Source organism: Pogonomyrmex barbatus, unplaced genomic scaffold (assembly GCF_055798465.1).
Source record: "Pogonomyrmex barbatus isolate J1 unplaced genomic scaffold, ASM5579846v1 scaffold19, whole genome shotgun sequence".
NCBI lineage: Eukaryota > Metazoa > Arthropoda > Insecta > Hymenoptera > Formicidae > Pogonomyrmex > Pogonomyrmex barbatus.
Window position 1 is genome coordinate 3,320,257 of NW_028297115.1, and position 15,502 is coordinate 3,335,758.

Genomic DNA, 15,502 nt, shown 5'->3' on the forward strand with positions numbered 1-15,502 from the left:
CGCACGCACGCACGCACGCACGCACGCACGCACGCACGCACGCACGCACGCACGCACGCACGCACGCACGCACGCACGCACGCACGCACGCACGCACGCACGCACGCACGCACGCACGCACGCACGCACGCACGCACGCACGCACGCACACACACACACACACACACACACACATTCTTATGATTTAAAGTATGCCAATAAGTATACTAGGCGAGTTCTAACTCAGAAGCGTTGAGGGAGGTGCGGATGTGCGGGGCGGAACGGAGGGCGCGGGGAAGAGGGGAGAGGAAAGTCAGAGGCGGCGATCCTTTGAACTGAGCCATGGGGGAGGAGGGGATAGATAAGAAGTAGGATTCGGTGAAGGGGATATAAACAAATGAATAAAAAAGTAGATAAACAAATAGATAAACAAGAAGATAAATACATAGATAAACAAATAGAAAATTGCGACTCGAAGGACATGACGTCACCGGGGGAGAGGGGGGTAGTGAAGAAAGACAAAACGAGATGAGATAAATAAATAGAATAAGATAGCAAGGCGATATAAACAAATAGGATAAGATAGCAAGGCGATATAAACAAATAGGATAAGATAGCAAGGCGATATAAACAAAACGGGCGGCGAAGATGATATAAAAAAATTGCGTGTGGACAGGGCGCGTGGACATGACGTCAGGAGGGGGCCGCCGCCCGCCGCCGCCACCGCCGCCGAGTAAAAAATAAAAAAAAGAAAAAAATAAAAAAAAGACTCACCCGGTTGAGATAGAAGAGTCATAAAAAAGTCACTTAAAAATACAAAAAGAAATGTCAATCCAAGCAAATGTCACGTAAAAATATACACAAAAAAATGTTTAACAATCCAAGAAAAAAATCACTCAGTCACTTTAAAAAATATACAAAAAGAAAATGTTAGTAATCCAAGAAATAATTTTACCTCCCTCCAGATTACTCGCAGGAGAGGGACTTCATCCACATACCGCGGGATTAACCCGCGGGGGGGACTTCTGAATAATTGTCCTCCTCTTCCTCCTCTTCCTCCTCATCCTGTGCCGAAGCCAATGAACTAATATATTCATATAAGTGTATTGACCATGGCAGTTTCGCAACACCAACGAGAGGGTTGTTGTCAACATAATAAATAGCTTGTTCCTCCACATATATCACGAAATTACCGTTGTACTCTGCCTCGTTATATCTTGCGCAGATGATGATGCGTGGTAATGCCATTGCGAAGACATTACACTGAAAGTTCTTCACGCAAAAGCAATTGTTTTTCGCGCACCGGTGATTCTTCGCGCACAAAATTAGTATCGAGGTGATGCCACGAAGACGTTTCAATGATATGCCTCCACAAGACTCATTGCATGAAATTGAACGCAATGTGTCAAGAAAAGCGCCGATACTCCGGCTGCTATAAACAAATTGGGGAGACCTATGATGATGTTCCGACAAAGGGACAAAGAAATTATAGATAATATATAATGGGTCATGGGGTATGCAGGATCACAGTAGATGGAAGTCTAATGTGAGAGAGAAAGCTGACGTGTATACAAAAAAACGTGATTGCATGCAAAAGTATCGCATAATATCTAACACTCAACGAGAAGAAATGGCAAGTAAAAAGGCATCGCAGGAATTTGATTATTTGACTTATAGAGATGACTTATTAGAGATTTATTAAAAATTACTTATCCAACTGAAGCAGTACGTATATTTATTCACATGTATCTTTATAATGTTTAAAATATTAAACTCAATAGTGTAAAAAATATTAAACTCAATATTTTTGTAATTTGACAGACATTATATCTCGATGGTATCTCAGTTGTGGAAACCGTGCAAGTATGGAATCTTATAAAAATTCAGATACTCCACCCGAATGGGGTACGTAACTTTTTCTCCTTTTTTTCTTTTTCTCTCTTTTGTCTTTTTTCCTTTATTTGATGTATTGTGTGAAATTAAGATTATTTTTATTATTTTTTGTAGTATTTGTGCATATATGATATCAAAATTAATGGCTTTATGAATATTAATCATCGGCGGTGGATACGGTATCAGCGTCGTCAATACAAGGAGTATTTATACTTTTTATGGGAAAAAATTACTCGCGAGGACGTATTTGATTCGCAGATACTCTTTGGTTTACGTCCATATGAAGATGATGATGAAGAAGTGTGGTAAAATTGTTCTACAGGATATTCTCATTACTTTGAATAATTACATAATTAATTGAATAATTACATAATTAATAAAGATCCACAAATGAATGTATATACAATAAATAAAAGTGCATTGTATGATTTATTTTTTGCATTAAATAAATATTAAAAAAATTTGTCACTTTTTTTTAAATCGTGATTCAATTTCTTTGTCATGTGCATGACCGACACACTGACCTACATTCCTACCCGACGCGCGCGAGTCACCCCGGCAAGATAAACTTCTCGGCGTTCTATGATAAGAAGCGGTATGTCGATCGTTAGAATTATCAACGCATGGGAAAGAAAAAAAAAAAACATAATTCGTATATTATATTTATTTTATTTATGGTTATCTGATCACCAATTAAATAATTTGAATACATTTTATAATGCGCAATGAGTATAGTGATATCCGCATCGCATAGTATTATCAGCGTCCAGATTGTTTAGAATCTACGTCTTTGTAATCAGCATCCAGAGTTTCGGCGGTGCACACGCGCTCATCCAGAAGCAAGTTGTACAGCCGTTGTCGTTTTTCATGTCATTTGACGATAGCATCGCTGTCATCGTCGTCGTCGTCGTCAGCTTCCGTTCCATGCACACGCTTTGTTATCAAACTCTTAGCTGTGCTGTATGGAATCGTTCCGTCGTCCCATCGCAGTCTATGGTGATGACGTATCATCCAGCGTGCGCGAGACTTGTCGGCACTTGCGAGGAAATGCCATGGTATAGGGCTTGCGAAAATGTAGTGAGAGAGAACGGTCCGTTTTCTGAGAGCGGCAAACTCTTTTACGACAAATTCTCCTCCAACGAGGAAACATTGCAGGTCTACGAACGTTGGCGCGAACATGACGAGCAATTTTTCGAGACTGCGGTCGATTTTGATGTATCGTAAATTTTATTCTCTCTCTCTGTCTCTCTCTCTCTCTCTCTCTCTCTCTCTCTCTCTCCCTCTCTCCCTCTCCCTCTCCCTCTCCCTCTCCCTCTCTCTCTCTCTCTCTCTCTCTCTCTCGATGTGAAGATGTGTGTCACATCGCTCCGTCAAAATAGTGAATTTTCGTGCGTAAATAGTGGGAAAAGACGTAAAATAAGTATTTCGAGTTATGTCGCCGTAGATCGAGGATGGATATGAAAGTTATCTAGCCGGGATACGGCGATCTGTGGATGTGAGCAGTGAATTTATTATTTGAGACATTGAAGTCTCACAAGACAGTAGACATTATACGTGGACACAATAGTGCTGACGTGTGAAAGTGGGTCACAGGTGACTGATCGCTTATGCTGATACTAGCGGTTTTGGCCGGTAAGTATCAGCATGGACGACGAATATGCAGAGTATCGATGCTCGGCATGTAGGAAGGCAATTAAGAACAGAGTCGTTAAATGTAAAAATTGCCCAAAGCTTTTTTACCATCCAGGATGTGTAAATAAACATAAAATTATCGACAGAAATCAAGAGTACGTGCCGTGTAAAGGCCCATTTGAGGAATTTTTAACTGATAGTGAGAAAGCTCCGGCACCGGCAGGGAGAGATAGGACATCATCTACAGGATCTACAGGATCTACAGGAGTGTTCACAACATCGAGCAGTGGAAATAAAGGGTCAAGCATTGATATAAAAATAGACTGGATTATAAGAACTGTGAAAGAAATAAAAGATGAAGCGATGCGTAAAAATGAAATTAAAATAATGATTAAAGAAGTAGTTCAAGAAGAATTAGGAAGTGTTAAACAAGAGATGGAAAACTTGAAGAAAATGATACAGGGAATAGAGTATGGATCGAAGGGAGGAACGCAAAGAAGCTACAGTGAAGCGGTTAAAGAAAAGAAGAAAGAGAGTCTTATAATTGTTAAACCGAAATTGCAACAGGAAAGTGAAGACACGAAAAAAGTGATAAAAGAGGAGGTAGATATAAAGAATATGGCAATGGGAGTAACAAAATTAAAAAAAGGAAGCAAACGAGTAGTAATCATGGGATGTGAAACTGGAGAGGAGGTAAAAAAGTTGAAAGAGACAGTTCAAGCTAAACTGGGAGAGAATTACAAAGTGACGGAGTCTAAATCGAAACCAAAAATAAAAATTATTAATATAAATTTAGAAGAGATGAACTTAGATGATAATGAGCTTATAAATACGATAAAGAAGCAGAATAAAATAGATACAGTAAATATGCGAATTGTGAAGAGAATGGTCAAAGTAAAGAATAACGATCAAAGAAGAGGAAATGAAGAAGGATCAATAATAATGGAAGTAGATGAAGAGACACACGAGATGATATTGCAGAAAACAAAACTAAATGTAGGATGGAAGAAGTGTCCTGCATTTAATCACATCAGTGTCAAAAGGTGTTTTAAATGCTGGGGATATTTTCATATTGCCGAAAATTGTAAGAGAGAAGAAACATGCTGCAAATGCGCGGGGAATCATAGCTCGCGTGTCTGTACAGCGACAGAGAAGAAATGTGTGAACTGTATGTTCAAAAATCGAACATACAATTTGAAGATAAATGATGATCATGAAGCTATCAGCCGAGAATGTCCGACTTTTAAGAGGGCGTTACAGGAAGAGAAGAGGAGAGCAGGCTGAGAGGAGAAGTAGCAACTACAGAAGAAAGAAGAAATTATACTGTATACAAATGCGCAGAGTTTGATAGCGCATAAGGATGAGATTCAACATCAGATTATGAAGAAAATAAATCCTGCGTTCTTAGCATTATCGGAGACCAGATTGACCGAGGATATTGAAGACAGTGAAGTGAACGTTTCTGGTTATAATATGACTAGATGTAATGCTGAGAATAGAAATACAGGAGGCGTTGTTCTATATGTAAGGAATGATATTATTTACGAAACGGTGTTAGTACAAAAATTAGAATCGAATTGTTGGTGTGTCGCGGTAGAAGTGAAAGATAAATTATATAAAGGAGTGATAATGGTAATATATCACTCACCAAGCGCATCGCACGGGGATTTCATGAGATTTTTCGAGGATATAGTAGAGGAATTAGTAATAAAAGGTGAATGCATGATAATAGGAGATTTTAATATAGATCTTATGATGGACTCGTTTTATGCGAAGAAATTGCAAACGGCAATGTTAAGCTTGGGTATGAAACAGTATGTTAACGAACCGACGAGAATCACGAAAGATAGTCAAACAATTATAGATCTAATCTTTGCTAATAGTAATAAAAAAGTGCAAGTAATTCATGAACCCAAAATTACGGACCACGCGTGGCTGGAAGTTGAGGTGAGTGTGAACAAAATTGAAAGTAAATTTAGAGAGTTTAGCGCTAGGAATTACAAAGAGTTTGATGAAGGTGAATTTGTTATGTTAGTAAAAAATAAATTACAGGAAAGCCAGGGATGGCAGTGTGTATGTATGGGTGTGAGTGAGAGAGCAGAAAAATTTGTCAATAGTATAGTAAATGCGTTAGATGTAATGGCATCGAAGAGGAAAATTAGAATTCCGAAAGTATGGGAAGGGAAAAAATGGTTCTCAGATGTAATAAGAGAGGCTGCGGATAAAAGGGATGAGGCATTTAGGCAAGCAGTGTACGCCGATACAGAACAAAGCTGGTTGCAATTTAAAGTTAATAGGAATGCAGTAGTAAAACTAATCAGGTCGAAAAAGAAAGAATATTATGAAAATATGATAGATTTTAATAAGGATAATCCTTCGACTATGTGGAAAACTTTAAAAGAAATTATTAGAGGCGAGCCAGTATGTGCTAAAGAAATAAAAGATATAGATTTTGAAATATTAGATAACATAGATTATAGTACAATAGGGTGCAATATAGCGGATAAATTTAACTTATATTATATACAGAGTATTAATAGTATAATAAAATCTATAATAGAGGATCAGTCTACAGGCGCAGGTAAAAGAATTATCTATGCTATAGAAAATATGGTAACTATGGAAAATTTTGAGGGAATCACGGTAGAACATTTAGAGAAAATTATTAAAGGACTGCCAAATAAGAAAGGCACGGAAGAGGGAATAACTAGTAATATATTAAAAGCAACGTTTTGCGTAATAAAAGAGGAATTTGTTGATATAATAAATAACTCCCTGAGAGATGGTTGCTGTCCAGAAAGTTGGAAAACGTCCACAATAATACCGATTCCAAAAGTAGATAAAGCCAAGAAGGCGAGTGATTTTAGGCCTATTAATGTGTTACCTATATTTGAGAAAGTGTTAGAATTGGTAGTAAAAGAGCAAATTGAAAGGTATGTGGAAAATAATAGTATTATAACTGAACATCAATCGGGCTTTAGGAAACACTATTCATGCGAAACAGCGATTCAGACTATTGTTGACGAATGGAAACTGATAGTCAGTGAAAGGAGAATGGTAGGGGTAATTTTCATGGATCTGAAGCGTTTGAAACGATAGATAGGGAAAGATTATTAGGGAAATTATATCAATATGGAATCAGAGGAAAAGTCCTTGAATGGTTAAACTCATATCTAAAGAATAGAACACAGCAGGTGCGATTTAATAATAAATGGTCAAAATTAATGGCAATGGAATATGGAGTTCCACAGGGATCTGTATTGGGACCTTTGTTATTTATACTTTATATAAACGATATAATCAAAGTCTGTCCAGAAGAATGTAAGATAAAAATATTTGCGGATGATACTTTAATATATGTGGAGGGAGAAAGTAGCGCAGAATTAGAAAGAAAAATGAATACGGTGTTTGTTATAGTAGAAAAGTGGATGAATATAAATAAATTAAAAATGAATGCAGGGAAAACGAAATACATGATAGTTAGAAGTATAAGAAAAGAGCTAAGAGGTAATATTACGTTGAAATGCTTGGATGGAACTGAGATAGAGCGTGTGGAAACGATGAAGTATCTAGGTATAATTATTGACGATAGACTTCGATTCAACGACCACTGTGATTATATGCTAAAGAAAATAGGGAAAAAAACGAGTTTTCTCAATAGAATAGGTAGTTCTGTATCGGCTTACACCAGATGCACGATATACAAGACAATTATAGCTCCTCATTTTGAGTATTGTGCGACGTTGTTGATTGACATGGGTGAAACGCAGTTAAGCAAATTGCAAAAAGCGCAAAACCGAGCTATGAGAGTCATACTGCAGTGTAATAAATATACCAAGGTGGAACATATGCTGCAAACGCTGCAGTTTATGTCCATAAGACAGAGGCTATATTATAATGTGTGTACGTTTATCTTTAAGGTTGTGAATAACATGCTACCGGAACAATTAAAAGATCAATTAGAGCTAGTGGGGAGCAAAAATGATAGACAAACGCGACAAACCGGAGATATTATAATAAGATTTCGTAGAACAAGGAGTGCACAAAAAAGTATGTTCTACGAAGGAGTAAAAATGTACAACGCGTTGCCAGCCACAATGAAAAGATGTGATAAACTAGAAATGTTTAAGCGAATGTTAAAAGAGCATATATTAAGTATAATTTAAGTGTGTATCATGTATTTGCAAAATAGCTGAGAAAGCTAAATAAAGTCTAATCAATCTCCCTCTCCCTCCCTCCCTCCCTCCCTCCCTTCCTCCCTCCCTCCCTCCCTCCCTCCCTCCCTCCCTGCCTCCCTGCCTCCCCCTCCCTCCCTCCCTCCCTCCCTCCCTCCCCCCCTCCCCCCCCTCTCTCTCTCTCTCTCTCTCTCTCTCTCTCCGCCAGTGATGCTCTTAGGTGATCTTGCGTACAACATTAGTCAACGGATTGTAGTGAACCACGCGACCGTGTATAATGAGAGAGTACGCGGTGGTATTCATCGGTACGTTCTCCTTAGTCTCAAATTCCAATCTCACATCTACGGTTGCGCTCTTGAATTCGTTTTGTCGAGGACAATCGATGATTATGAATGGACGTTATGTAGAAAAGATGTAACGGTGAGACTCGGCTCGAGATATTCGTATCCGTAGTAACCCTTGCAGAAACGCACGTACGTTTCGTACAACACGGACCATCTGTTTTTGTCGAAATCAAGATTCATATCATCGTACGGATAACATTCCGAGTTCAGATAGAGTTTCACGTTGGTCAAGTTGCAATTGTCGAATCGGCTCGTGTCCTCAGCCATGACATTTTTTCGACCTGTTTGCAGAGCGAAGATGACATATCGCGGCTTCTCGAGCTGAGTAGCGCTCTTGATGGCCCACGAATGCTTGGTTGTACGCTGTAACAGCGGAAATTCGTACAGATCCCACGAGCGAAAAGCCATGCTCAAATATCGTCCGCTCTCCAAAGTGCGCAGCATCGATAGTTTTTTTATCTCGCTCAATAACACATGCGGCATTCGCCATTGTATCTTGAATAAGTCGACCTCGGGATCCAACGTCGAATTTCCCATCAGGCAATTATTGTCGTTACGCGATCGTATCAAGATCAACTCGTGAGATCAACTCGAGCGTTGATTATCACGTGTCTGTAATCCTCGCAGAATCCCAACAATGCGTAGAGAGTTAAACGCAAAAGTTAAAATATCCATCCGCGTTAGTACGCACATCCCAGCCGGCATTCCTCAGAATCACGCTTCTGTCGGATGATATCGTTACGTAATGTTTGAGCGTGCTGCCCACGTTTCTGTTACGATCAATCTCCACACCATCAAGCTCGTATCGAATCTCATCGAACAAGAACGCGACAAAATTATTTCCCAGCACCACATCAGATCCCTCGACAACTCTGTTCTTCGTTAGTTTTCCCTCGATATATAGAAAGCTTTCGTATGGCAATGTGTACAGATCCTGTTGCTGTATAGGTATTCTTATCTCATCGCTGTACCCGAACGTCGTATTGGCGAACGGGTTATACGCATGAGTCTCAATCTTGATGATGCGATCGTCGAAGATTGGCTCGTCTTCGATGTTTAGGATATCAGTCATTTCACAAGTTGCGCACCGCGAATCCTAAAGCTTGTAAAAATTTAACGTTTGACGCGTTAAGTTTCTTCCTCTTCTTGACGCAGCCGAATGAGCGAATATTGTCGATCGATGTTTTCTTTGTAAAAGATGCGTTATCTCTCTGCATATGCTTCGCTTCGTTCAACACGAGCATCTCAAATGTCACGCTCGCGTTATTGCTGTCGTACGTGCAATCTGACGGTGATCTCTTCTCCTCTGAAATCGAGCAATCGTCCGTTCTGGTCAACAATGCGTATCGTTAGCTCCGTAATGCTCGTACGATGATTGGCAGGTAAATGATCTGCATCGGTCTTTCCGATATCTTATTTTTTGGCGGCACGCTCGGCGAAAATTTGTATATCGTGTGCATACTTTTGTCGTTGCTGTATGCGCCCGCGGTCACGTTGCACTCTACACGGATAATGTTTACGTTCATTATGTTGATCGACACGTCCGATTCATGCCACCTTCGCGGTTGCAGTATACGCCTCAAGAAACCCAGCAGCGATCCAATGTTATGGGGCTTGTTAAAGTTTATTCTGTAGGCGCATTTAATCTCACACCTCATCGTGTTGTAATTTGCGCGGAGCACTATCGGGTATTCTCCAATCTCGTCATCACCACGCGCGGTGTCACCAGCGTTACCCTCGCGTCGCGGACGTTTCCGTAAAATTTCACGTTTCAAAAATTCATTTATGGCATGCAGTTCATACGACTCCTGGGGAATCGTAATTTCTGCGTCGTCTTTGCCAAAATAAAATGTATTGTTCGAAGCGTTTACATTCGGTATCGTGTGATAAGTCTCCAAAATTGTTAGAGCTCGTAGTCATCGTCGCTCAAATCTATGGCTGGAAAGTAATTTGCCGTGAGAACGCTGCTCTTCCCGCTCAGCGTAAGCGTCAGCGACATGTTGAAAAAAACGTTCGACGAATACTGAGACGCCCCGACATTTTGTCGGACTTTATAAATTCACGGGCGTTTGGAAAAACCACAGGCACAGCTGTCCGCAAACGTTCTGATTGTATGTCTGATAGGACGTTCGATTGTAGCATCGTCTCCGAAATATCGTATCAGTTCCTTGGACGGTCGAAGATTACCGAAACTGTCAAAGTACACAACGCGATTGTTTCTCTTTGCGTACGCTACCCATCGTATCGTCCAGATTTACAATACCGCTCTCTTTTCGACGTGCGCCGCTAATCGGTAATGCGTCACGCATAAAAACGCCTCTAAAGTATGCGGTACGCGCATACGCTTCTCCAGCTGATGCAATTGTACGTTGGTGGTTACGCTCATAGGTACTTTTATCGTCTTTTTGACATTTTTTTTCTTTTTTTGCTGTTACTTCTCGTCCGCATTTGTACGGAGCGAGATACAGTCCTCGTCCGTATTTGTACGGGGCGAGATACAGTCCCTGGTCGCGCGATTGTGACGTTGCAATTCCTCGAGCTGACGTCGCGCGACTTTCCTGTCGTTTATCGCTTTCGTCATGCTGGCCGCTCCGCCGATCAAAGATCCGAGCGCGTCCAACATTGGCAAAATCGGTAACACGCCGCCTCGTTTCGCCGTTGGAAGTATTCGTTTCTTTTTTTTTTTTGGCAGGCTTTTTCCTCGTCTTCGTCTTCATACCCATGCCGATTTTGGTCTTGGCTTTCATCGCTGTCCAAACGGCTGCAGCGGCAACTCTCTCGCCCAGAGTCGAATCTCTCGAGATGAAGCGTCCTAGGGCTTTATCGGCGAGTACCTTGTCCGCCGCGTGTCTATTTGCAAGATCGTTGCTCTAAGAATACGCAATGTCGTGTTCACGGCACGCCGCGTCCAATGGATTTATGCCCGTTTCACCTCTGGCTAATCGCTTTTTCAGCCAAGTACAGGCCGCAAAACTGATAGCCGGGGATATGTAGTTCGAAAGGAAGCGCGTTTATCGCTCGATTGAGCAGACCTCCAATGTAGCCTTCGTTTGACGCTGCTGCTGACATGCGCTACAATCCTTTATCTTCGGTGCAGGACCGTTTATGATCTCGATCCCACGATTGATTATAATGCAGCAATGATAGGATTTTGAACCTCCAAATCCCCCTTTATATACTCCGGAAGCTTGTCCCACACGTGATCGATATAATTACCGCACACGCGTAACAGTATGACCTTCGGTATATATTGCAACTGCTCAGCGCTCAAATCTCGAATATCAGAGGGATGCGACAGCACGAGATACATTTTTGCTACTGAGCGATTCGCGGTTTCGCGCGCCTATAAATAGGCGTTCGATCGAAGCCTAGATAACGCAATGCGAACATGAAATTTGTACGGCAGCCGCTAACGATACGCGTCGCGAACTGCGACGAGAAAGCGCGAATGATGGGAGACATCGCGACGGAGCGTAAGCATGGTGAAATGTTACTGAATACTATACGCGCCATCATTTGCGTCGAATTGCGGTAAAACCAACGTTCTCATAAGCTTGCTCGAGAGTCCGCACGGTGTACGTTTCGAGAACGTGTACGTATACTCGAAATCACTGCAACAATCGAAATATCGATACTTGGAAAATTTACTAACATCGATAGAAGAAATCGGCTACTTTACGTTCTCCAACAACAGTGACGTCATTCCACCGAGCGAGGCACGTCCCAATTCGATCTTCGTCTTCGATGACGTTGCGTGCGATAAGTAAAATGCTGTGAGAGAATACTTTTCGATGGGCCGCCACTCGAACGTCGATTGCTTCTATCTTTGTCAGACATACGCGAGGATACCTAAACATCTGATATGCGACAATGCGAACCTGCTAATTCTGTTCAAACAGGATGATACCAACTTGAAACATGTTTACAACGATCATGTGAATATCGACATGTCATACGATGAATTCTGTGCGTTATGCCGCGATTGTTGGCAGCGTGAGTACGGATTCTTAGTGATAGATAAGGACAGTCCGCTTATCAATGGATGATATAGAAAGGAATTTAATACGTTCGCGGTATCGTAACGTGATTAATCGATGTCGATACATCAACTGAGCAACATGGATAATCTCAAAGATCGCGAGACAATAGCGAAGCAGATTACGAAAACGAGCGATTCGATTCGCAAAAAATATCGCGCTTTAAAAATTGATAAAATAGCTGAAGATACAGCGTTGGAGAGACTTCAAGCCCATCGTCGAACCTCTAAAACAGATTGTTGAAAAAACCGAGGAATCTCAATCGATTGAAAAAGAAGCAGAGGATCTCGGTATTAAGAAAAAACAAAAACGTGAAGACAGCGATGACGACAACGATAACGATATTACTATTACTGACAAGGATTCATATTGGACGGATGTTGGATGGTTGAAATTAACGCCTGTTGTAGCCAGACCTACAACTAATAATAAAAGTAGTCCGCATGGCAACAAAATTAATCCGCATGAAATAGGAAAAAGTCTTTCGAAAGACGACATAAATGCGTGATCGCCAAAATTGCGATCAGTCTTTCGAAAGACCGCAGAAATGTATCGCGCGAGAACATTGCGAAAAGTCTATCAGCAAATTCCTCAATTTGCTGATCGGGCAACGATCAGTCTATATAATCGACCATAGGCAGAGTCGACAGAGTCGAAAATTACGTGTCGTCCGGAATCGGACTTATAATAATCGCACGAGATATTACCGAATCTCGTAGCGAAGTTCTCGCGAGCCATATTATCAGCATCTCAGGTGACATATTCGGTCGTCGGCCGCCAGAGTAACGCACCGAGTCACCTGTTTAACCGTGACCGTTTAACAACGTTTAACCGTGTGTAAAATATAATCGTTAATATATCAAGCATCTGTGCACTTATGAGAATAAATCAATTAAAATAAAGAAAATGTGTGTTAATGAATTCAAGAAGATCCCTACATTCTTTTGATCCTGCTCGGAGTCCCAACTCCTTAGGCTTAACAAACCCGACTATTCCTAATATTAACGTCGTAGCCCATCCGGAGTACAACATTTTGGTGGCAGCGGTGGGGTAGTCAAAACCATCCCTAAGAACAACAACTTGAGAGGATCATCGTTAATCAAGCCAGCAGAATCAAACGAGTAAGCCTCGACGCATTGCATTATGGGCAGAAGGGAAAAATTTTCTTGAAAAAACAAAAATAAGACCTACAGTAATAGATTACAAGCTGCAGGCAGAAGAATTAAATTTCCTGTAAACAGGAAATACAAAACTTGTAGGAAAAAGGTAGACGGAAAAGGCCCCGTCAAAAAATAAACCGCCCACGAAAATTGTAGCAGTGTAGTGTAAAAGTCAGCAGAGTGCCGACCTACGACAACGAGTGTCCAGTGGCAGCGGAGCAACGATCAGAGAGTCCACGAGCACCGAGAGCCAGCCAGCGTCGACCGTGTACATCGACACCAGGCAGCGAGGGCGCTTCACCGACACGCACTACTACGCGCAGCCAACTGACACGCCAGCACAAACAGTGACCATGCGAGTGTATTCGATCTGTCTTCTAATATAAATCAGAGAAAACCATATTTTGTAAAGCGAATGTCCGCGAAGGACAGCTTAACGAATGCGACTTGGCCAAAATCGTGGCCAACAAACAACCTCGTAAAATTTCCGCACACTATCTCCGCGTTAAATACGAGAAACGCGAGAAACGCGTTAAAAGAAATACGCGATAACATGCACTGTATATTACGATACGATAGTGACGAAGACGTAATAACCGAACGCGAATTTCCGTACGACGAAAAGGATTATAGCTTGCTCGAATCAAACGACACCGACTCTCACATTAACACACACGTACAGGCACGCGAACACACACGAACAAATTTACGAGACGGAAGTATATTTAACTCTTCTAACATATACCAATCACTAATAAGCGAAATGGCCCACTCACCCGTCGAACAACAGAACGAAATCGACAACGAAATTTTGCAACTACAGCATTCAGTCGATAGACATGGACCGCAAGAAAATCGAACAAACCGTCGCGTCACAATTAACGCACAGCCCGAAAACATTATATTTCATGAACTGATGAATGAAATACGCGAACTTCGCGTACAAGTGAACGGATTAAGTCGGCAGACACAATTACCTATGGATGAACGAACGAGAATCTCCCAGGATTTTTTGCCACACCCGTTAGACTTAACTTATGGACGTTCGTATCAAGATATATGAAACCAGCCGGGAAATGCACTGACATTCCTCACATTGAAAGACGCGCGTAACATAATCCCAGAGATCGACGGCACGTCACAAGGACGCGTGTACGAATTTTTAAATGCAAGTACGTACGCGATAAAAAATATACATCCCGCGGATAAACATTCTCTATTAAAAGCCATTCTTTACACTAAATTCAAAGGCAAGGCCATGATGGATTTCTGTACGCGAGATATAATAAACTTCGAACAGTAAAAACGAGAACTAGAAAAGGAATATTTAAGCAAACGAAGTACCGCACATTTACAACTCGAATTTAACTCGCTTAAACAAAAACCAAACGAGAATGCACAAGAATTCGGCAGACGAACAGACAATATAGCCATGGAATTATACGAATCCATGGGAGAAGGAAAAAATCATATGGTCGAACAACAACGTGCGATTTTAGAAAATATAAAAGAGCAGGCGCTCTACAATTACCAGAACGGTTTACATGAAGAAATTAAATTGATTGTACGATATCAAACGATACAGGAAGCGATCGCAGGAGCAACCGCGGAAGAAAAAAACGCGAGGACCTAGCACGCGAACGCTAACCTATCGAAATCGGCCAATAATTAAAACGCAATCACAAAACCCACATTGCAATAAATACGGAAAAATCGGTCATTATAGGCACGATTGCAGAACTACTCGTTTCACGAATAAATATACTCTGTCCGGAAGGACAACCACGAATAAATACTATTGAAAAATAGTGTAACTATTGTAAAAAGATAGGACATTTGCGCCACGAATGTTGGATACTGAATAGAAAACAGGAAAATAGAAAAAATTCAGAAAAAATTTTTTCGAATTCGCAAAGAGAAAATCCCGCGAAGAATTTTAAAAGTAAAAAGAGTGAAACTGGCGAAAGTAAACCGACCGTCCCACGTCTCGCGTCAGAGTATCGCGTGGCACACGTCAAGGGAACATCGCTCGCTAATACCGGATTAAATGCGATCACATTACCGATTACAAAAGCACAAGAAGAAAAATAAATTTCCTATTTGATACGGGCGCATCAGCAACAATAATAAAATTAAAACATTTACTAGATCACGTCCTAATCTATGAAGAGAAAACTAAGCTAACAGGCATAATAGAGCATGAAATAATAACATTGGGCAAGACACATATTACGGTTCAACTGTCGCGAAAAAAGGTACGACACCCCGTATATATAGTGCGA

General features: G+C 41.0%; 2 protein-coding genes across 5 annotated transcripts in view; one reads left to right on the forward strand and one right to left on the reverse strand.

Moving 5' to 3' along the window:
* The window catches only part of LOC105427327 (solute carrier family 35 member E1 homolog), a 134,939-nt gene that overhangs the window by 35,319 nt on the left and 84,118 nt on the right, over window positions 1-15,502 (reverse strand). The gene's annotated exons all lie outside the window — the stretch shown is intronic.
* On the forward strand, window positions 3,224-6,603 carry LOC148936922 (uncharacterized). The gene is given in 2 exon segments (XM_089075512.1): window positions 3,224-4,794; window positions 5,221-6,603. Coding segments are annotated over 2 exon segments (2,661 nt in total). The 5' UTR covers window positions 3,224-3,516.